This window comes from Anomaloglossus baeobatrachus, chromosome 12 (assembly GCF_048569485.1).
Source record: "Anomaloglossus baeobatrachus isolate aAnoBae1 chromosome 12, aAnoBae1.hap1, whole genome shotgun sequence".
Lineage (NCBI taxonomy): Eukaryota > Metazoa > Chordata > Amphibia > Anura > Aromobatidae > Anomaloglossus > Anomaloglossus baeobatrachus.
The window spans coordinates 42,958,160-42,983,092 of record NC_134364.1 but is presented as its reverse complement, the minus strand read 5'-3'; the positions used below and the strand labels follow the sequence as shown (position 1 = coordinate 42,983,092).

At 46.4% G+C, this 24,933-nt stretch overlaps 1 protein-coding gene across 1 annotated transcript in view; it reads left to right on the top strand.

Annotated features, from left to right (window-relative positions):
• PRKCH (protein kinase C eta) overlaps nt 1-24,933 on the top strand; it is a 195,626-nt gene that overhangs the window by 167,820 nt on the left and 2,873 nt on the right. Inside the window, exons 11-13 of the mRNA XM_075330723.1 lie at nt 11,183-11,321; nt 12,618-12,806; nt 23,453-23,596. Coding sequence (XP_075186838.1) covers nt 11,183-11,321; nt 12,618-12,806; nt 23,453-23,596 — 472 coding nt within the window. The remainder of the gene's footprint in view (nt 1-11,182; nt 11,322-12,617; nt 12,807-23,452; nt 23,597-24,933) is intronic.

The window sequence follows — 24,933 nt, the reverse complement described above, 5'->3', positions numbered from 1 at the left end:
ATGGGGTTAATCTGCAGGTTAATATGTGGAAAAATGCTAGATATGGGGTTAATCTGCAGGTTAATATGTGGAAAAATGCTAGATATGGGGTTAATCTGCAGGTTAATATGTGGAAAAATGCTAGATATGGGGTTAATCTGCAGGTTAATATGTGGAAAAATGCTAGATATGGGGTTAATCTGCAGGTTAATATGTGGAAAAATGCTAGATATGGGGTTAATCTGTAGGTTAATATGTGGAAAAATGCTAGATATGAGGTTAATCTGCAGGTTATTATGTGGAAAAATGCTAGATATGGGGTTAATCTGCAGGTTAATAGGATTCTAAACCTGCCCGGTGCCTGCACATTAAACCACACTGCCTGGAGGAAAAGACCTTTAGCCCTCCGGGCAGCGTTCTGGTTTCAGTCAAAGGGGAGGTGTCCGCTTGAGTTCAGTCACCACTCTGTGTATGGAGAGCGGCAGTGGTAACTGAACCCCACACTGACTGTCAGCATCCTCTCATGCTGAGCGACTGTCAGTCAGTGAAAGGGACGCAGTCACAGCTGCCGCTCTCCATACACAGAGCGGTGACTGAACCCATGCCGGCGCCGCCGCTGTGACTTAAACCGGAATGCTGCCTGGAGGATTAAAGTTAATTTCCTCCTGGCAGTGAGGTTTAATGAACATGCTGTGGGTGAAGGCCACGTCTCACTAAGCGTCATCGCTAGCGACATCGCTGCTGAGTCACGGTTTTTGTAACGCAAGAGCGATCTTGCTGGCGATGTCGCTGTGTGTGACATCCAGCAACGACCTGGCCCCTGCTGTGAGGTCGCCGGTTGTTGCTGAATGTCCTGGACCATTTTTTGGTCGTTGCTCTCCCGCTGTGAAGCACACATCGCTGTGTTTGACAGCGGGAGCCAATGATCTGAATGTGCAAGGAGCTGGCTTCTGGCAGCCTGCGGTAAGCTGGTAACCAAGGTACATATCGGGTATCCAAGCAAGGCACTTTGCTTAGTAACCCGATGTGTACCATGGTTACATGTGCAGGGAACCGGCTACTGGTAGCTGCGGACGCTGGTAACCAAGGTACATATCGGGTATCCAAGCAAAGCGCTTTGCTTTGTAACCCGATGTGTACCATGGTTACGAAGCACAGCGTCGTTAGACAGGTCACTGGTGGCTGATCTCTGATCGCTGTGGAGATCTGCCTGATTGACAGCTCACTTGCGACCATGTAGCGACGCACCAACGATCCCTGCCAGGTCAGATCACTGGTGGGATCGCTGGAGCATCGATTAGTGTGACGGTACCTTTAGTTTAGAATGATATTGTCCTGCAGATTAACCACATATCTGCAGGTTAATAGCATTTTTCACTTGACCGGTTTCCTTTAAAGGGAACCTGACAAGAAATACATGCTTCCCGATCCACAGGCAGCATGTATCAGCCACTGGCTGTACAATATCAGGCAGGTCCCTGACGGCATGTCACACATAGGGAGAGACCAGTCATCACTGTCAGTGGACGAGGGAGAAACTACCATGCACTGACCTATCTGACTAGTCTGCCGCACGGCTTGATCCCTGGCAGCTATTACATTTCATACATTTCAGAAATCATACTATTAGGGCCTGATTTCTGCCGCCTGTAAATTGGGCAGAATGTATCAGCTGTCAGATTCACTTTAAGGCCTTGGTTCCACTTGCGGATAGCAAGAGCATTGGAAGCGATATGCTAATTAGCTTTGGTTCCTGCTCTGCTACGAGTGTGAGCCGAGGATCGTGTGACTGTGATCTGATCCTGTGATCGGGGATCACAGCTGCGGAAAAGAGGGAGGGACTAATCTTCCCATCTCCTCCGCTGACTATCTCTGCATACATCGTACTGTGGTCGGGTGACATCCGAGTGCAGTGCGATCTTTCACACGCACTCATAGACTTGTATGGGGGTGCGTGAGCCGAGAATCGCTGCCAAAGACAGCGTGCTGCGATTCATTTCTCAGGCCGATTTGAGAATTCAATTGCAGATGGACACTGCCCCAGATTTTTGCAGTAGTGCGAGTGCAATCCGATGTTTTATTGGATTGCACTCGCCCCTGAAAAGCGCAAGTAGAACCCAGAGGCCTAACTGAGCGATCTGAAGAAATCCTTGTGCCTCTATTTTTTACTATTTAGAAATTTGGAAACTTTTCTTTTCTTTGGCATACAACACACTCATGATAAAAAAAAAAAGCAAAATGACCAAAAAGGATAAAAATTGGATCCAGCACATTAATGAAATGTGGTCCATTTTTTTTTCCGTTTGCAAAAATAACAGATTTCTTTATTTTTATCAATAACTAAGAATGTCTGCATGAGAGGATGAATTATCCACAATCCCCTATACATGGTTAGTAAGATTTCCCCTGAATGTAGAGAAGCTGTGCCGGCAGCCGGCTCTGGGATGTGTTTACCTAAACCTTGCCGTCATATGAGCCGGTCTGACAACCGGAGCCGTCACATTAGTGCTGAGGAGGTTGAATTACCAGCATTGGGGTCAGAGGTTACAGTTTAAAAGTTTGACAAAGGCTGGATGTGGCTTCAAATTGCCAAAGATGTCTCAATTCTGTGTCCAGGGTGGGGGGAGGAGGGGGGGGGGATAGATTAAGAAAACAGTGACCGATAAACAGTCATCAGTGCAGACACGGTGTTCTCTACAAATTGCGTAACAACAACTTTCACCATCCCCTGACGATCCTGAGAGCGCTGGAAATGTTGTGTATTGTCAGAACTATGGTCTGTTTATTCTTTCTTGTTTGACATTATTATTATTAATAATAATAATAATAATAATAATAATAATAATAATAATAATCTGTTTCAAATTTAAAGTGGACCTCAAGTCAATGCATGGTCAGCACCGGTGGCTCAGTGGTTATCACTCTAGCTTTGCAGTAGGTTCCATGATTAGTATTGCAGTCTTGCAGTAGCCTCTGTGGTTAGTATTGCAGTCTTGCAGTAGGCTCCATGGTTAGTATTGCAGTCTTGCAGGCTCCATGGTTAGTATTGCAGTCTTGCAGTAGGCTCTATGGTTAGTATTCCAGTCTTGCAGTAGCCTCAGTGGTTAGTATTGCAGTAGCCTCAGTGGTTAGTATTGTAGTCTTGCAGTAGCCTCAGTGGTTAGTATTGCAGTCTTGCAGTAGGCTCTATGGTTAGTATTGCAGTCTTGCAGTAGGCTCCATGGTTAGTATTGCAGTCTTGCAGTAGGCTCTATGGTTAGTATTGCAGTCTTGCAGTAGGCTCTATGGTTAGTATTGCAGTCTTGCAGTAGGCTCTATGGTTAGTATTGCAGTCTTGCAGTAGGTTCCATGATTAGTATTGCAGTCTTGCAGTAGCCTCAGTGGTTAGTATTGCAGTCTTGCAGTAGGCTCTATGGTTAGTATTCCAGTCTTGCAGTAGCCTCAGTGGTTAGTATTGCAGTAGCCTCAGTGGTTAGTATTGTAGTCTTGCAGTAGCCTCAGTGGTTAGTATTGCAGTCTTGCAGTAGCCTCAGTGGTTAGTATTGCAGTCTTGCAGTAGGCTCCATGGTTAGTATTGCAGTCTTGCAGTAGGCTCTATGGTTAGTATTGCAGTCTTGCAGTAGGCTCTATGGTTAGTATTGCAGTCTTGCAGTAGGCTCCATGGTTAGTATTGCAGTCTTGCAGTAGGCTCTATGGTTAGTATTGCAGTCTTGCAGTAGCCTCAGTGGTTAGTATTGCAGTCTTGCAGTAGCCTCAGTGGTTAGTATTGCAGTCTTGCAGTAGCCTCTGTGGTTAGTATTGCAGTCTTGCAGTAGCCTCAGTGGTTAGTATTGCAGTGTTGCAGTAGCCTCAGTGGTTAGTATTGCAGTGTTGCAGTAGGCTCAGTGGTTAGTATTGCAGTCTTGCAGTAGGCTCAGTGGTTAGTATTGCAGTCTTGCAGTAGGCTCAGTGGTTAGTATTGCAGTCTTGCAGTAGGCTCAGTGGTTAGTATTGCAGTATTGCAGTAGGCTCAGTGGTTTGCACTGCAGTCTTGTAGCGCTGGGGTCCTGGGTTCAAATCCCGCCAAAGACAACATCTGCAAGGAGTTTTCCTGGGTTTCCTCCAGGTTCTCCGATTTTCTCTCACACTCCAAAGACATACAGATAGGGAAACTCAGGGGCGGACATATCATTGGTGCAATCTGTTCACCCGCACAGGCACCCAAGAGGTAATGAGGAATTCTTTATTTTGATGAGGTTTAGGACTAAGAAGGGCCCATATATTGTTTTTGCACAGGGCCCTTTTCTGTTTGTGTCTGCCAGTGGGGGAATAAGATTGTGAGCCCCAATGGGCACAGTGATGATCCTGTGTGTAAAGTGCTGTGGAATTAATAGCGCTACAAGTGGGTAGAATAAATAAATAAATAGGACAAATGTTCCTCACCCTCCCCAGGTGCAGTGCTGACGCTGATATTGGCTGCAATGGTGATGTCACAACCACAGCCAACTCCCATAGACTGGAGAGGCGGACCTGGGTAGGGTGGGGACATTCTGTGCTTGTTGTCCTACAATTTTGAAATAGTTTTGGGACCACTTTTGTTTAAGTGAAAACCCCCCTTATATAGTGAAGATGTTTTAATATTATACCGCCCCGTTCATGTTTGACCAGACCTGCCGATCGTCTGATGTGTATGGCGGCCACCAGACTATAAGGATCAGGATTTTTGAATTCGAGCACCAGCTCCTTTTGTTCTTACTGGTAAGTGTGTATTTCGGCACGAGAAGACATGCACACTCAACCAAACAGGGTGTACATGTACATCAGGGGTCAGGAGAGATGCAGTAGCTGTTGGGAATCCAGTGGGAATCATACGCTGTGTATAACTGAGCGAGTCTGCAGTTTCTGTATAGCGCCACCATAGGGGAAAAGAAGTATTGTAAGGACAACCTCCATGCATAAATGCCATTAACATGTGGCAAGGTCAACAAGGGAGTTACCACCGCCAATACATTACTACCTCCAAGTAATCTAGCATTGTGAGCATCAAGTCAGTAACCCTGCAGGATGGCTGCCCGGCTCTGCATGGGGTTTCCTCTCATTGTGCAGACATTATGGTGGGAATGTCAGGACAAAGTGAGCGGAGGTCGCCTTTGTTAGCAACTTTTACAGCATTAGCTTTGTGTTGTCTCTCTGGTATTCTCATTCAAGGCATCATAACCTCATTTATGATTCCCAGGGATTAACAATGCTCCTTTGTAGGTAATAATATCCTCTAACATCACATCACCGTCAGTGACAGGAGTACAGCACAACCGTACACATAGGGGTCCTGCACAACCGTACACGTAGGAGTCCAGCACAACCGTACACGTAGGAGTCCAGCACAACCGTACACGTAGGAGTCCAGCACAACCGTACACGTAAGAGTCCAGCACAACCGTACACATAGGAGTCCTGCTCAACTGTACACATAGGGGTCCTGCACAACCGTACACATAGGAGTCCAGCACAACCGTACACGTAAGAGTCCAGCACAACCGTACACATAGGAGTCCTGCTCAACTGTACACATAGGGGTCCTGCACAACCGTACACATAGGAGTCCTGCACAACCGTACACATAGGAGTCCTGCACAACCGTACACATAGGAGTCCTGCACAACCGTACACATAGGAGTCCTGCACAACCGTACACATAGGAGTCCTGCACAACCGTACACATAGGAGTCCTGCTCAACCGTACACATAGGAGTCCTGCACAACTGTACACATAGGAATGCTGCACAACCGTACACATAGGAGTCCTGCTCAACCGTACACATAGGAGTCCTGCACAACTGTACACATAGGAATCCTGCACAACCGTACACATAGGAGTCCTGCTCAACCGTACACATAGGAGTCCAGGACAGCCGTACACATAGGAGTCCTGCACAACTTTACACATAGGAATCCTGCACAATCGTACACATAGGAATCCTGCACAACCGTACACGTAGGAGTCCTGCACAACCGTACACGTAGGAATCCAGCACAACTGTACACATAGGAGTCCTGCACAACTGTACACATAGGAATCCTGCACAACCGTACACATAGGAATCCTGCACAACCGTACACGTAGGAATCCAGCACAACTGTACACATAGGAGTCCTGCTCAACCGTACACATAGGAGTCCAGGACAACCGTACACATAGGAGTCCTGCACAACTGTACACATAGGAATCCTGCACAACCGTACACGTAGGAGTCCAGCACAACCGTACACGTAGGAGTCCAGCACAACCGTACACGTAGGAGTCCAGCGCAAGCGTACACGTAGGAGTCCAGCGCAAGTGTACACGTAGGAGTCCAGGGCAAGCGTACACGTAGGAGTCCTGCACAACTGTACATGTAGGAGTCCAGCGCAAGCGTACACGTAGGGGTCCTGCACAACTGTACATGTAGGAGTCCAGCGCAAGCGTACACGTAGGAGTCGAGCGCAAGCGTACATGTAGGAGTCGAGCGCAAGCGTACACGTAGGAGTCGAGCGCAAGCGTACACGTAGGAGTCCAGCGCAAGCGTACACGTAGGAGTCTAGCACAAGCGTACACATAGTTCAGCATAAGCATACACGTAGGAGTCCACAAAGGGCCCCTATATTGTTCTTGCACAGGGGCCCTATTCTGTCAGTGTCCGCCAGTGGATTTGTACATTAGATAGGGGGCACGTTACACCATACAGGTATAGCAGGGGGTCAGCAAACTACAACATTCCAGTGGTACTGAAACTACAACTCCCAGCATGGCTTCATAGCCGCCTGCATGCATGCTGGGAGTTGTAGTTTCACAACAACTGGAATGTCGCCGATTCCTTACCCTTGTGAACGAATCTGAGGAAGGAGCAAATATGCCATTGGGGTACCAGGGGCCCAAGAGGTAAAGGGACCCACAGGCACAAGGCAGTCTGTAGTGTCCTGAGTGGTTTATGTAATGATATATAAAATCTATTGTTACTTCTTCCATCTACTCGTTCTTAATTGGGCAGTGAATGGGTTAATCTCCGTGGATACAGTCATGGCCCCCAGTATCTTTGCATTATAGATTTTCTAATCCTGCCTGGTCTCCTCCAGGTCATCCATATTTGATGTATCTTGTTTGTTTGCCTCAGACCTCGGCCATCGCGTGTTAATGAATTACTGACATCCAGGTTTTCAGCTGCTTAAGATTTGTGCCCGGCTTCCATCTGTGTGATGGCACGCTATATATATCCTGGTTACATAACCGAGTAATTCTCTGAGAAGCCGCGTCTTCTGCCTCATCTGTGAGGGCTTCATGTGCTGAGCCTGGCTTACAGGCCGCGCTGCCTTCATACGGTGCTAACGGAGCACAGGAAACGCCGAAAGGCCAGAAAATAGCTAGAAATGTCCTGTACTGAGACCGGGCACGACCCAGCATCCGACATGGAGTGCTCCAATACTCCATATAACAGTCTGCCATAGCATGAGAACCTCTGATGGTAGAGATCGCACAGGGAAGAAGACAAGCTGGGGAGGCAGTGTGGTGGGGCGATGGTCTGCGGGGAAATTTGGGGACCAATCTGTGCTGTGACTGGCACAATTGGTGCAGACGGTGACAGGCATGTTCTGTGCGGACGGTGACGGCACGATGTGTGCTGACGGTGACGGGCATGACTTGTGCTGACAGTGACAGGCACGATCTGTGGTGACAATGACAGGCACGTTCTGTGCTGACAGTGATGGGCACGGCCTGTGCTGACGGTGACGGGCACGGCCTGTGCTGAAAGTGACGGGCATGATTTGTGTTGATGGTGATGGACATGACCTGTGCGGACAGTGACTGGCACGTTCTGTGCTGACGGTGACGGGCACGTTCTGTGCTGACGTTGACGGGCACTGTCGGGTTGGGGAAGTCTGTGGGGTGTAGGGCGCTAGGTTGGGGAAGTCTGTGGGGTGTAGGGCGCTAGGTTCGGGATGTCTGTGGGGTGTAGAGCGCTAGGTTGGAGAAGTCTGTGGGTTGTAGGGTGCTGGGTTGGGGATATCTATTCGGTGTAGGGCACTGGGTTGGGGATGTCTGTGGGGTGTAGGGTGCTAGGTTGGAGAAGTCTGTGGGGTGTAGGGCGCTAGGTTGGGGGAAGTCTGTGGGGTGTAGGGCGATAGGTTGGGGATGTCTGTGTGGTGTAGGGTGCTAGGTTGGAGAAGTCTGTGGGGTGTAGGGCGCTAGGTTGGGGGAAGTCTGTGGGGTGTAGGGCGCTAGGTTGGGGGAAGTCTGTGGGGTGTAGGGCGATAGGTTGGGGAAGTCTGTGGGGTGTAGGGCGATAGGTTGGGGATGTCTGTGGGGTGTAGGGTGCTAGGTTGGAGAAGTCTGTGGGGTGTAGGGCGCTAGGTTGGGGGAAGTCTGTGGGGTGTAGGGCGCTAGGTTGGGGGAAGTCTGTGGGGTGTAGGGCGATAGGTTGGGGAAGTCTGTGGGGTGTAGGGCGATAGGTTGGGGATGTCTGTGGGGTGTAGAGTGCTAGGTTGGAGAAGTCTGTGGGGTCTAGGGCGCTAGGTTGGGGAAGTCTGTGGGGTGTAGGGCGCTAGGTTCGGGATGTCTGTGGGGTGTAGAGCGCTAGGTTGGAGAAGTCTGTGGGTTGTAGGGTGCTGGGTTGGGGATATCTATTCGGTGTAGGGCACTGGGTGTGGGGTGTAGAGCGCTAGGTTGGAGAAGTCTGTGGGGTGTAGGGTGCTGGGTTGGGGATGTCTGTGGGGGTGTAGGGCGCTTTGTTGGGGTTGGTGCCGTAGGAACTGCATTATTTATTTTCCGTCAGGTTTCCTTTGCTGTTTGTAGGATCATGTACGTGTTTCCTTAGTATCTGTATAGATGGTGTGGTTAGTTTGGAAATTCAGAAAACAGAGCTGTGCTCTATTAGATCAGATGATGCCTTCTGGCAAGAGACGAGGGGAAAATGTAAAAGCTGGCAGTCTACCGGCAGTACCCACCATTTTGACCCACTTTCCGTTTACTCTCTTAGCAGTGGAATGTTTCCTTCTTTTTTTTCCATACGGCTATAATTGTTCACAAGCACCGGCATCTGCTCGGCTTTAGTCATAGGATATTTATTCAACCTAAATGTTTTTTCTGCCAGAGCAGACGTCGACTACAGCAACCAAACGCCTGGCAGACACTGATGAAAGCCTAACCCAAGGGGAAGAGGCAAAGCCTTATGCCCTGACTTCTCAGTAACTCGCAGCATCATTTATACTTATTCTTTATTATTCTAGAATTAAAGTGGGTACAATGTCGCCGCTACCCGTTCGGGTCTGTATTGGTATCTGCCGTCAACACTTGTGTTTGAAATTGCCAAAGAGGAAGAGGATGGCAAGGTCCCGTCTCCGGAGCTTTAAACAAAATCATTGATGTGTCATAAGAAATATTTATAGACCAAGACATAATTTGAGGCTCCTGGGTCAAGTACCTATAATGAAATCACCGTATCTCAGGAAGTCCTTGTGTAGCCACAGATCATTCCCTTGTAGGCCGAGATCCTTCCACCTACCTCGTCCATCAGTGCGGCTCCTTCACTGTGCGGAAGAAAGGCCTGGCAATCTACCTCTGTATTACTGCAAGAAAACTTGGTGGAGAGTATGACTAAAAGAATTCAATATAGTGCTGGAAGATGCGCCCCTAAATCAGAAGGAACTCCACAAGATCGATCTTCAGACAGAGCGCTCATCCATCAAGTCTCCATGGCTCCAGACCTAGCTGAGGGCCATCAAAAGAAAAGACCTCATCCATATGTACTATGCCACAATATTAACCCCCATACACTGGTTAAATGGAATTTGTCCCCAGCTTTTTTCTACCCCATCTGAGAACAGCATGATAAAGGGGCAGAGACCCTGATTCCAGCAATGTCACTAGGCTGCTTGCTGTAGTTTTGCGTTAAAAACTTTTATCTGCTGCAGTTCTGTGAATGCTGAGCTATAACCCTCCCCCCCCATACGACTGATTGATAGATTTTTGTGTACACTCTGCATAGGCAGAAAGCTTAGCCAACATGTGGCTTAGAGGTGATTGCTACCCAGGCCATCGGGCTGAAAATAAGAATACTAAATAATAAGAAAAATAGTATAGAGCCAGAACAATACGTCTTCCCCATACAGTTTTTGGTGGCGTGTGTGAACAGGCCACAAATAAGCACCAATTGATTTGTGTATAGTCAACGGAGGGTCACGTGTTGGCTAAAATCAGACAATCTAAATTGGTCTTATGACACCGACAGTATATATCCTTGCATTGTACAATAATGTAAACTCTAGCCACTCCTGGACTACATCTCCCATTATGACTAGCGGAGAGCGGAGGTAATTGGCGCTATGTGACTACCTGGGACGCTTGTTTCTGATGGTCTGGAAACAGATCTCTTTGCGTGAGACAGCAATTTTTCATAAAACACCCGGCTTCACAAAAAATTCATGTTGCTAAGGAAAAAAGTGATTGATGCGAAACTGGTGAAGTGTAAAGGAGATTTTCCTGGAATACAGCTTATGGGCAGAAAAGGATCCTTTGTGCTCGCGCCAAGTTCAGAGCCGCAGCACAACCCAGTGTCTCAAGTCTTTACTGCTGGATTTATGTCTGGGAGATGTGCCCAATATGCGAGTGACCACAGAGTAGACTACCGGACCGGGGAGCTGACTAGGACCCATTATGACACGTCAGACACGTCTTGTTAACCCATTCCAGTTCCCGAATTTCTCAGCTTTGCAGCTTCCATATGAGATGACACCCAACTTTTCCAAACACATGAACAGAAACGTTGTTTTGTTGTGCTGAGATCAGGGGTGGACAGATCATTGGTGGAAGCTGTGGGCTCCAGAGGTACGAAGGTCCATTTCTACCTCCAAAAAAAGGTGGAATTGTCCATTTTGATTAGTTATTGGACTGAAAAGGGCCCATATATTGTTCTTGCACAGGGGCCCTCTTCTGTCTGTGTCCCCCTGTGGCTGAGATCCTATCCTGAGGCATTTATGGCTGACATAACCCATCTTGTAATATCCTGCCTTTGTCATTGCTGCCCAGACTCTTGGTAGCCCTTGGACTTTAGTCACCAAGTGTCTTTTTGTCATTTGTGGTTCTTCTAACATTTTTGTGTCTTTAGACAGACTCTTCCAGGACATTGGACTCTGGAGGGATTCTCGGTAGTCAGCGAATGCTAGATACAATAATTGCCTTCATTTTTTACAGGGATCTGAAGTTGGACAACGTTCTGTTGGATCATGAAGGTCATTGCAAGTTGGCGGATTTTGGGATGTGCAAAGAGGGGATTCGTGAAGGATACACAACGTCCACCTTCTGCGGGACCCCTGACTACATTGCACCAGAGGTATCTACAACTGTAGGGGACTCAAGGCGCCAATATACATTAGATGACTGTGTAAGGAGTTCTACAACTTGATGGGCGTGTTGGCGTTCATATACGTACACAGTGGGAATAGCGGCCGCCTAATCGAATTTTTGGCCAATTGATATCTAAAGCATATCAGCATTTTAAAGTGGTTGTCTGGTCATATGATATTGGTCATCATTGGGTCAGTAGGGGGTCTGACACTCATCACCCCCATTGATCAGCTGCTATTTGCTCCTTTCATGGTCTGACATACACATTGAATGGAGCTGACCTGCTCCTCTTCTTTCAAAGTGTAGTGACCACTGCTGAGTTCTTCAGATCAGCTCCTCTTCACGAGAGCTACGAACAGCTGATGATGGGATTCAGGGTGTCAGACCTCCACCGAATTATGACTTCTCCTGTGGATACTCCATCGATATCCTATCTTTGGGGAACCCCTTGAAGAGGCTAGCTTTTGTAAATGGACAACCTCTGGTGCACCAGCATGATTCTGAATCCAATCGACCATTTTATCACCAGTGGACCCCTGTACACGTAGGAAAAAGAAAAGGTCCAGCACCAAAATTTTCCATTAAAAAATGTTGTCTTCTTTATTAAGAAATCACATACATGATAAATCAAATATGTCCCATGATGTGGACCTAATAAGGCCCTAGTCTTACTCGTTTCGGAGATAACTCCTTACTCATAGGCCTACCCTGTACACGCTATAGGTAATGTCCCGGTATTGCACCATGCCCAATATAATAATCCTGTCCAAATATTCCATTGTATACTTCCAACCCACTCATGATTTCAGCAGTATCACAGCTTGTACATACAGCGGAGATCTCACTTCATGCTGGGACTCTGTTTGCCTGAATTTAAGCCCTAGTAGGATTTTTGGGACTTTTTTTGAGTATGCTTATAATATAACTCCTAATCCAAAAAAAGCCCTAGTTGCGGTTCCATAAGGCAGTTAAATAAAATACAACACGACTCTTCATCAAAGAAAGCAGACACCCCCAAAAGAATGTAGACCCCCCCAAAAAAAAAATAAAATAAAATTTGCACTCAACAGACCCCGATCAATTACAGTCGGCAAGTGCCAATGGTGGATGGGCTCTCACACAGCGATCTGCGTCTGTCAGTTCCCTCTCCATTACAACTGCTTTGCACTGCAGCTCTCACAAACAGATCGGGTACCAGTATCACTATAGTTCTAATTGCACTCGACTTTAGTTTTAGATACGGTATTCATAAATAGTAAATTTTATTCTTCTGTATTTACAGATATTACAAGAGATGCAGTACGGACCCTTGGTGGACTGGTGGGCCATGGGCGTTCTTCTGTATGAGATGCTTTGTGGTCATGCCCCCTTCGAAGCGGAGAATGAAGACGATCTTTTTGAAGCGATCTTGAATGATGAGGTGATCTATCCGGCGTTTCTCTCCCAGGATGCGGTGGGAATTCTGCAAGCTGTAAGTCTTTTGCTAACATCTTCCATTACTCATAAGTGCATAAGATTTTGGCTCCTCTTTCCTGATCTTACACCCAAAATGGGATTCCACAAATGCAGCAACATTCCTTCCTTTTTCTAAAGGATGAGGGGCATCGATGATGAGACAAGACGTTATGTAACTTTTTCACACCCAGTAAGAAGCTGCTTTACTTGCTTAGAAGCATAAGGAACTACTGTCTAAGTGTAAAGGATGGGTGCTTGACTTTTTGGGAAGCTTCTGAATACAGACTAATTTAAAAAAATAAATATTAGCGGGAATTTATTATTCCATATGGCCTTAAAGGTTATGGGGACCTTTGACATGGAAGAAAAATATGTTTATGTATATTAGTGGTGACGCTGTTAATAAAATTGAACTAAGTTTCAATTTGAAATCTCAGTTCCGTCATTCATTTTCAGACCCCCTTGATATACAACTTGCAGCCTGATTAAAGTTTCGATTATTCTCTTGTGGGAGTGTCCCTCCCAGTAATATAGGCTGGATGTCCCCTCCCAGTAATATAGGCTGGATGTCCCCTCCCAGTAATATAGGCTGGATGTCCCCTCCCAGTGATATAGGCTGGATGTCCCCTCCCAGTAATATAGGCTGGATGTCCCCTCCCAGTAATATAGGCTGGATGTCCCCTCCCAGTGATATAGGCTGGATGTCCTCTCCCAGTAATATAGGCTGGATGTCCCCTCCCAGTAATATAGACAGGATGTCCCCTCCCAGTGATATAGGCTGGATGTCCTCTCCCAGTGATATAGGCTAAATGTCCTCTCCCAGTAATATAGGCTGGATGTCCCCTCCCAGTAATATAGACAGGATGTCCCCTCCCAGTAATATAGGCTGGATGTCCCCTCCCAGTAATATAGGCTGGATGTCCCCTCCCAGTAATATAGGCTGGATGTCCCCTCCCAGTAATATAGGCTGGATGTCCCCTCCCAGTAATATAGGCTGGATGTCCCCTCCCAGTAATATAGACAGGATGTCCCCTCCCAGTAATATAGGCTGGATGTCCCCTCCCAGTGATATAGGCTGGATGTCCCCTCCCAGTAATATAGGCTGGATGTCCCCTCCCAGTAATATAGGCTGGATGTCCCCTCCCAGTAATATAGACAGGATGTCCCCTCCTAGTAATATAGACAGGATGTCCCCTCCCAGTAATATAGGCTGGATGTCCCTTCCCAGTAATATAGACAGGATGTCCCCTCCCAGTAATATAGGCTGGATGTCCCCTCCCAGTAATATAGGCTGGATGTCCCCTCCCAGTAATATAGGCTGGATGTCCCCTCCCAGTAATATAGGCTGGATGTCCCCTCCCAGTAATATAGACAGGATGTCCCCTCCCAGTAATATAGGCTGGATGTCCCCTCCCAGTGATATAGGCTAGATGTCCCCTCCCAGTGATATAGGCTGGATCTCCCCTCCCAGTAATATAGGCTGGATGTCCCCTCCCAGTAATATAGGCTGGATGTCCCCTCCCAGTAATATAGACAGGATGTCCCCTCCCAGTAATATAGGCTGGATGTCCCCTCCCAGTAATATAGGCTTGATGTTAGCTGTTTATGTATACTGTGTGCCGCAGTCTTAACAAGCTTTCATATTAAAGTCTCTCAATAACATGCCCAAATTCCTGTGGTTTAGCGCAAAGTTTTTCAGCTGTGAAAATATCTGAAATAATATCCAAACAAAGGGTTAATGCTTTATTTAAACCGATCATCTCACCTAACACAGCATCTCAGTGGGATTTCAGTCTGGACTGTGACTGGGCCGCTCACATACGTGAATGTGCTCTGATCTAATCCCTCCATTGTAGCTGTGGCAGGATGTTTAGAGTCGTCCTGCTGGAAGGTGAACTTACACCTTAAGGGGGCTTTACATGCTGCGATATCGCTAACGATTTATCGCCGGGGTCATTGTGTTTGTGACGCACATCCGGCGTCATTAGCGACATCGCAGCGTGTGACACGTACGAGCGACCTTCTTTCATCGGAAAAGAGGTAAAAATCGTTGGTGTTGGAGAGGTCGTCCAAAAATCAAATATCGTTGTCTGGTGAGTAGTGATCTTGTTTGTCGTTCCTGCAGCACCACACGTCGCTGTGTGTGACACCGCAGGAGTGACGAACATCTCCTTACCTGCCTCCACCGGAAAAGAAGGAAGGAAGGAAGTGGGCGGGATGTTACGTCCCGCTCATCTCCGCCCCTCTGCTTCTATTGGCCAGCCGCTTAGTGACGCCGCAGTGACGTTGCTATGACGCCGAACGCACCTCCCCCTTGAGGGAGGGATTGTTCAGCGGTCACAGCGACGTCGCTGACAAGATATGTGCATGTGACGCTGCCGTAGTGATAATGTTCGCTACGGCAGCGATCAACACATATAGCACATATGATGGGGTCGGGTGCTATCGCTCGCGACATCGCTAGCAATAGCTAGTGATGTCGCAGCGTGTAAAGCGGCCTTTTGTCTCAAGTCTGTTGCAGCCTCTAACAGGTTTTCCTCCAGGATTGCCCTGCACTTAGCTCAATCTTCTTCCCATCAACTCTGACCAGCTTCTCTGCCCTTGCTGAAAAAAAGCCTCCCCACAGGCTTCCCTGCCTCCACCATGTATGACGGTGGGGATGGTGTAGTACTTTTTTGTCACACATTTAGCCCAAAAATATTCTACTTTGTTCTCATCTGACCAGAGCACCTTCTTCCACATATCTTGGTAATGAAACTAAGCTTACTCAGCGTTTGTTTGCTGGGATATATTAGCTTTAATTATCCTCTAAAAGACAATCATAGAAAGACGCACAATCATGAATTGGTTAATGCATGTGTAACATAAATCCCCTCTCTCATTATTGTATCATCCCTATATACAGTAGTGTAGTCACACGGTCCACATACTGTGTACAGAGGTATGGAGCATCGCAGACAATCATCTACATTCTTGATAAGGAAGCACAGACATTATTAGTAGTTTAAAAATAAGGTTTAACCAAAAAAATCCAGCATTGAGGAACATTACATTTCTAGTCCTCCTGACAACTCGGTATTCAGGGCATGGGATTCAGGTTATTTTTGGATTTCTTGCCATTCTTAGCTCTCGCTGTTTTTACACTTGGCGCGGAAGTTCAATGTATCTTCTCACCCCTCCCTCAAATCCCTCTGTGTTAAGGGTGTAAAATTCCCTCGTCGTGTTGCTTTGTCTCATTTATTTCCTGTAGAGGAAACCATGGAATCTCTTCCTCCCGAGAGTCTGTATGATAATTGTAGGATTGTTAGGTTTGGGACTTATATAGGGAATAAATGTCTGCCAATAACAGATAGAGGTGAATTATGGGATAGATATGCTGTATATAGGATTACTATGGCATAGATGAGAGTGATAGATGTGAGATAGCTATGAGGGGGAGAGATAGGAGTGTAGACGTATTAATTGGATATAAGAGATGGGTTTATAGATGGATGGATATGAGAGATGGGCGAGTGGGACATGGGCGAGTGGGACATGGGCGAGTGGGACATGGGCGAGTGGGACATGGGCGAGTGGGACATGGGCGAGTGGGACATGGGCGAGTGGGACATGGGCGAGTGGGACATGGGCGAGTGGGACATGGGCGAGTGGGACATGGGAGACTGGGACATGGGAGAGTGGGACATGGGCGAGTGGGACATGGGCGAGTGGGACATGGGCGAGTGGGACATGGGCGAGTGGGACATGGGCGAGTGGGACATGGGCGAGTGGGACATGGGAGACTGGGACATGGGAGACTGGGACATGGGAGAGTGGGGCATGGGAGAGTGGGGCATGGGAGAGTGGGGCATGGGAGAGTGGGGCATGGGAGAGTGGGGCATGGGAGAGTGGGGCATGGGAGAGTGGGGCATGGGAGAGTGGGGCATGGGAGAGTGGGGCATGGGAGAGTGGGGCATGGGCGAGTGGGGCATGGGCGAGTGGGGCATGGGCGAGTGGGGCATGGGAGAGTGGAAGACGGGAGAGTGGAAGATGGGAGAGTGGAAGATGGGAGAGTGGAAGATGGGAGAGTGGAAGATGGGAGAGTGGAAGATGGGAGAGTGGAAGATGGGAGAGTGGAAGATGGGAGAGTGGAAGATGGGACATGGATAGATATAGGGGCTTGGCTGGGGGGCAATTGCCCCCTGGGCTGGTCTCCTTGCAGCAGTTAAGGGCCATTCAGCCACACATTACTTTAGCAGCCGCAATGCACCTAGAAATGCTTTTCCAGCCAGTGACATCACACTGGTTAATGAATGAGAAGAGACTTCTGTGTCCCTCCTGCTCTCTGATTGGTGGAGCAGCAGTCACTAGCGGTTGCAATGTCTGCTTCCTGCTCTCTGATTGGTGAAGCAGCAATCACTAGTGGTTGCAATGTCTGCTTCCTGCTCTCTGATTGGTGAAGCAGCAATCACTAGTGGTTCAGCCTCATCAACTGGAGAGCAGGAAGCAGAATTTGCTGCACCGCTGTTGCCCCACACCGTGTGTAATAATCTTCATACTAAAATGTGAGGAGCATCATTCACAGAGGCTTATAACAGGTGTCTCTCTGCTTCTTAGTTGTTTGGGGGTAAACAGGAGTGAAAATCAGCTAGAGGAGAGCAGGTGGGGCACATATCTATGGATCAGTCAGAAATAGTAGAGTAAGCATCAGTATTTCTCATTCTGTGTGATTAAGTGCAGCTTCATGTACTCAAAACAGTGTGTGCCTGTGTACATAGTGGTGTGTGTGTGTGTACGTATGTGTGCGTTTCTGTGTATTTCTGTGTATGTGTGTGTCAGTGTACTTGGTGACGTGTGTTCGTGGTTAGGTGTGCATTAGTGCATACATAGTGACGTGTGTATATGTCTGTCTGTGGTGCTGCATGTTTATGCTGTGTTGTACAGTGCAAGCACAGTGGATGGGATTTCTAGAAATCTCCTGCTGACTGTGCTTGTTTTGCCCGCAGCGTACACTGACCTGCGGTGCGGCTTCCCAGGCAACAACATGTAAAGTTATTGCTGCGGAGCCGCACATGTTCTCTGCAGGAAGAGCGCAGCGGCCCAAACCCTGATGGTGGCCACAGGCAGCTGCGGTCTCCTGCGGAGAACACTTGTGGACCTGCAGGATGGCTGACACACGGCTGTCTCCAGACCATCTGCACATACCCTAAGTATAAGAAAAAAGAGAGAGCGCTCCAAACTTAACAAAAAAAAATGAAAACAAATGTATTCAAGCTAAAGTGTATCTTTTGGTATTGATTCTGAATACATTTTTTTTCATGTTTTTCTTGCTATGTTTGGAGCGCTATCTCTTTTTCTCCTATAGATGGATATGAGAGATGGATAAATAGATATGAGAGATGGATGGATGAAGAGATGGATAGATATGAGCGATGGATGACTAGATTGATAGATATGAGAGATGGATAGATATGAGAGATGGATGAATAGATTGATAAATGTGAGAGATGGGTGGACGCGAGAGATGGGTGGACGCGAGAGATGGGTGGACGCGAGAGATGGGTGGACGCGAGAGATGGGTGGACGCGAGAGATGGGTGGACGCGAGAGATGGGTGGACGCGAGAGATGGGTGGACGCGAGAGATGGGTGGACGCGAGAGATGGGTGGACGCGAGAGATGGGTGGACGCGAGAGATGGGTGGACGCGAGAGATGGGTGGACGCGAGAGATGGGTGGACGCGAGAGATGGGTGGACGCGAGAGATGGGTGGACGCGAGAGATGGGTGGACGCGAGAGATGGGTGGACGCGAGAGATGGGTGGACGCGAGAGATGGGTGGACGCGAGAGATGGGTGGACGCGAGAGATGGGTGGTCGCGAGAGATGGGTGGTCGCGAGAGATGGGTGGTCGCGAGAGATGGGTGGTCGCGAGAGATGGGTGGTCGCGAGAGATGGGTGGTCGCGAGAGATGGGTGGTCGCGAGAGATGGGTAGACGCGAGAGATGGGTAGACGCGAGAGATGGGTAAATACATGGATAGATGTGAGAGATGGATAGATAGATTGATAGATGTGAGAGATGGATCGATATGAGATGGGTAGATATGAGTGGGAGCGATAAATATAAAGAAAGGAGATATGTGGTGAATACTGTAGATGCACAGAGAGCTAGATATAGATTGACTAACAGAGAATGAATAGACAGATCGATACATTGATTGAGAGGTAGATATGAAATAATAATATCCAAAATTCTGAGATCAGACAAGTCGCACACTGTCATTCACATACAGTAGAGGGAATTTACTTCTCATTTGTGCCACATCTTGTGAATTTATTAGCCAGTGCCATAAATATCCAATTTATTTAATTTCTGGAACTGGTTGTAAATGTGTCACTTACTTTCTCCACCTGCTGAAGCTGTAACAGACGCGGTATTCAGCACTCCGAGGTGGAATGTCTGCTGCTGGAGCGCTGCCAATGCAAACCTGCCTGGCATCAGGTAGCCATGAATGACCTGATCTAACAGGGTATCTTGATTTTCTGCGGCCAGACAGAGTAATAAAAGTTAATATTTTACATGCAGAAAGAGTGTTTGACTTTGGAATCATGAAGGAGCCTTCTATCTGGCTTGCTCTTCAGTGAGGAAGAAGAGAGATCGGGCTAGAAGTGTCTTGGTGCTGGGCGGGGATGCCACATTTGTCTTGGCACATTGGATACAAACCGTGGCTGATATAGCAGAGTATAGACCAGGATGGCCCTCTCATTATGGAGCTGGGTTTTTCTGCAAAGTACAGAAGAACACAGTAGGGAAAATAAATATCTGGCCTGGTGACATAACCATGACCACAAAAAGATGTTTGCTTGTTTTTTACTTTGTCAATGGATTTATGTCATTATTGTCAAGGCAAATTTAAGGTGTACAGGGCAAGTATCCAGAGAGGGGCATTTATCCTTATTGCGTGTTCTCCCTTTATGGCACAGACAAGGGTTTGATACACAGCCCTTTAAAATAAACCTTTAAAGGGAATGTATCATCAGGAAATGACCAATTGCTTAAAGAGAACCAACCCCCAGGGTTTTCCTATATAAACTAAATCCAGTGCTATACTGGCACTATCATGCTGATTCTAAACATATCTTTAGTTGTGAGATCGGATGTATAGTTTCCAAAATATAGGCAAGTAAAGTTTGTGAAATGCACTGTTATTTGATTGACAGCAGCTACAGAATATATAATAGGTGGGTTGGGTTTTGCTAGTTATTCCCACTCCTGTCTGCCTGCCTATCCTTCCTCCACCTGTTTCTGTTATTACAGGGGAGGAAGGACAGGGGGGAGGGAAGGACAGGCAGGCAGACAGGGGCGGGAATAACTACCAAAACCTGACCCACCTATTAGATATTCTGTAGCTGCTGTCAATCAAATAACAGTGCATTTCACAAACTTTACTTGCCTGTATTTCAGAAACTATACATCCGATCTCACAACTAAAGGTATGTTTAGAATCAGCATGATAGTGCCAGTAGAGCACCGGCTTTAGTTTATAAAGGAAAGTCCTGGTTGTTCGTCTCCTTTAAATCAAGTTTTTGTGTTGTGTACTTTTTTTATTTTTGCTAATGTTTTATGTTGTCATATCCCGATTGGTATTAATAAGAATATAGACTTTTTGCAATTTTCACGCGAAGTGGGGTAATTTTAGACTTCTACTTCCTGTACTGTACAGAAGACTTTTCAGCAGTTCTATTATCCACACAGGCAGGATTACAGTGACAGATAACACTTCTACATGCAGCTGATAACACAGCATCCACCAATCACAGTCGGCGATATCAAAGCTGATCCTGCCTTTGCAGTGACATTTGCACACGCTCATTAGATGCTTGAATGCAAACCATTGAGTCAGTGTATTGCTGCTAATGTGCATGTGAATTTCCGTTAAGATCAGAAAATTAAATCCCACCAAGGACAACATCTGCAAGGAGTTTGTATGTTGTCCCCGTGTTTGCGTGGGTTTCCTTTGAGTTCTCCGGTTTCTTCCCACACTCCAAAGAGTGATAGGGACCTTAGATTGTGAGCCCCAATGGGGACAGAGTTGCTATGGAATTAGTAGCGCTATGTAAATGAATAAATATTATTATATATATATATTATATTATTAACATAAAAACCTGCTTTAAAATTAGGTCATTTTCTGATGACTTATTTCCTTTAAGACGAGAAGACAATAACGAAACTATAGAAATTCCAAGTATGATTTATCTCTTTAAATACTGACGTTAAAAACCTGGCGGCAAAGAAAACTTGCAACATTATACACTGCCTTCCAAAGCCGAACATTGTATCATCCAGTCCTCTATATTCTAGGATCTCATCATAGAGTCTTTAGTATTAAAAAAACACAACTGGACACCGCTCGGCAGGATGGATGGCAGACCCCTCTTATACTGACAAGTTTGTGAAGATGTTATTGATGGAGGCGGCCTCCTGACGGCTGATGTCCTTCGCAGAAGGTCATCTACAGTAAGACATGCAGCTGCTGAAAATATCAACGTGCCTGGCACAGTAGTCATTACAGTAAGGGCTTGGATGGCCGCCTGGAGCGGCTGACACCGGGGAACAGCGCCGAGCACGGAGCTGCGAGAAGAGCGTTGTATACACACTAACAAAATATTTACCATGAAAAAAAGCTTTGTTTATAAACAACGTGTTACAAATATTGATAGAAATGTTTATAGAATGTAAAAAAATATAAAATAAAATTGTGTTTTAATCCGCTTAAAGCAGGGGCGAGCAATTAATTTTCTTGAGGGGCCACATTGGAGACTGTAACTGGTGTGGAGGCCGAACAATTAGGCTGAAATAAATTCTGCTCAAAATTAATATTCCCATATTAATTATTATTTTATATTGTACCACTTAATATTGAGCAGAATTAAATATCCTGACATCCCCCTACATACTGTGTGAGCTCGATCATAACTTCCTACATACAATGTGAGTCCCACATAGCCTCCAATATACAGTATGAGCCCCCACATAGCCTCCTATATACAGTATGAACCCCCACAGTCTCCTATATACAGTATGAACCCCCACATAGCCTCCTATATACAGTATGAACCCCCACATAGCCTCCTATATACAGTATAAACCCCCACATAGTCTCCTATATACAGTATGAGCCCCCACATAGCCTCCTATATACAGTATGGGCCCCCACATAGCCTCCTATATACAGTATGAGCCCCCACATAGCCTCCAATATACAGTATGAGCCCCCACATAGCCTCCAATATACAGTATGAGCCCCCACATAGCCTCCAATATACAGTATGAGCCCCCACATAGTCTACTATATACAGTATGGGCCCCCACATAGCCTCCTATATACAGTAACTTCATACATACAATGTGAGCGCCACATAGACCCTTATATACAGTATGAGCACCCACATAGCCTCCAATATACAGTATGAGCCCCCACATAGCCTCCTATATACAGTATGAACCCCCACATAGTCTCCTATATACAGTAACTTCATACATACAATGTGAGCGCCACATAGACCCTTAGATACAGTATGAGCCCCCACATAGCCTCCAATATACAGCATGAGCCCCCACATAGCCTCCAATATACAGTATGAGCCCCCACATAGCCTCCTATATACAGTATGAGCCCCCACATAGTCTCCTATATACAGTAACTTCATACATACAATGTGAGCGCCACATAGACCCTTGTATACAGTATGAGCCCCCACATAGCCTACTATATACAGCATTAGCCCCCACATGACTTCCTATGGTATATAGTGTGAGCCCCCACATAGCCTCCAATATACAGTATGAGCCCCCACATAGCCTCCAATATACAGTATGAGCCCCCACATAGTCTCCAATATACAGTATGAGCCCCCACATAGCCTCCAATATACAGCATGAGCCCCCACATAGCCTCCTATATATAGTATGAGCCCCACATAGCCTCCTATATACAGTATGAGGCCCCACATAGCCTCCAATATACAGCAGGAGCCCTGACATAGCCTCCTATATACAGCATTATCCCTCACATGACTTCCTACTGTATATACAGTGTGAGCCCCCACATAGCCTCCTATATACAGTATGAGCCCCCACATAGCCTCCTATATACAGTATGAACCCCCACATAGCCTCCTATATACAGTATGAACCCCAACATAGCCTCCTATATACAGTATGAACCCCCACATAGCCTCCTATATACAGTATGAACCCCCACATAGCCTCCTATATACAGTATGAGCCTTCACAAAGTCCCTATATACAGTATAAGCCCCCACATAGCCCCCTATATAGTATGAGCAACACATAGCCTCTAATATACAGTGTGCCCTCACGTTAGTATTAATGACCAATCCTAAAGATAGGTCTTCAATATCATAAATCCAGAAAACCCCTTTAATCTTTTTATAAATGAATCGGCTCCGCTCCTCGTGCTCTAACCCTCGCACCGCACAGACTAGACATTATCTTTACTAGTACAGGTCTCCTTTTGGGGTTGCAAGACGGAGTTTTATTTCATCCAGTTTCTGTTTTTCAGGCATGAATCATAAGAGAAATGTGTATATATTAGGAGGCTCCTTGCTCCCATTGCTTTCATTGCTTTTATTTTATCTTTTTTTTTTTTTTCTTTTCCAGTTCATGAAGAAGAAACCCAGTAAAAGACTGGGGAGCTTGACGCTGGGAGGAGAGCGAGCCATCGTAAGGCACTTATTTTTTAAAGATATTAACTGGGATCAATTGAACAAAAAAGAAGTCGAACCTCCATTCAGACCTAGGATTGTAAGTATATGATATGGGCTTCCATTACTTCTGTATAGTAAATATCTATTGGTAATTGCCATATTAAAGCATGTCAATCTGATGAAGGGGATATACGGCATCCCATAAAGGTCTAGGGCCCATGAAAAGAAGCGGTCCAGCTCTGATTATCCGCATGTACCTGGATGCAATAATTATGGGAAACGGATGAGGAGGAAATGGCCAGATGATCTCGCACCATTCATTTCTGCAAAGGATGGGGAAGCAAAAAGCAGCAAATTGATAAGATGACAATGGGTGAACATCATTTTGATTTTAGTCTTGAAGCCCCTCTGCCTTACCAAACACTGTTTCCTTCCTTCTTTACTAGCAAGATCCATTTAAGTCCTAGTAATTGCTCAGTGGTTGTTTGGTGACTGACGACACAGATTGGGTTCACTGGGCGCTACCGATCATGGTTTTCAACCTATTTTCACTGAAACGTGAATATCTCTAGGATATGATATCACATGATGATCGGTGGGGGCCAGGTTCAGTTTGGGACCCTCGTTGATCCTAACAATGATGTCTACAGAGTGCCTTATGGCCGGAAGCACCGCTCTGCAGGAAAAAAATTAATAAGGACGCTCAGTGCTACACCTGCACTCTGTCCCCATACATTTTCGGAATAGGTACTGGGTCCCAGATGTCGGTCCCACAGATCTCACAGTGATCCCATATTATCCTTTGTTGTATGTATTATTGTTATAATTGAGATGAAAGTAGTAAGTAACATGCACAAAAAGTTGCAATTTGCACAAAATATTACATTAATTAGCTACATTCGATCTCCGGCGCTAATTTGACATTGGGAAGTCTATGAATTAATACGCAGAAAAGGCCACAATCTGTGCAAAAAGAAAAATTGCATTGACATGCAATATTTTACAAATTGGTCTCAGTCTCTTATCAAACATTGGGACTAATATGCTTAAACAGTAATGTAGTGCACCAAATTTATCATTAAAGGGATTGTCCACTACATGGACAACCCCTTCTCAATAACTATATATTCCCCCATGTAAAATATTGCCAGTTTGTACCTACCTCCAGTACTGGCGCCGATCCAGCAATGTCTGTGCCGGACCTCCCATCATGTTCTTATGTCAAGTGATCCTAGTCCAGGGATGTTAAACTCAAATACACAGAGGGTTAAAATCTTGGACAAAGTTGTTGGCCAACCTAGTTGCAGGCCCTAGCCCTCTATACAGAATAATGGGCCCCACATAGTCCTCTATACAGAATAATGGGCCTCACATAGTCCTCCATACAGTATAATGGGCTTCATCTAGTCTTCCATATAGTATTATGGGCGCCAC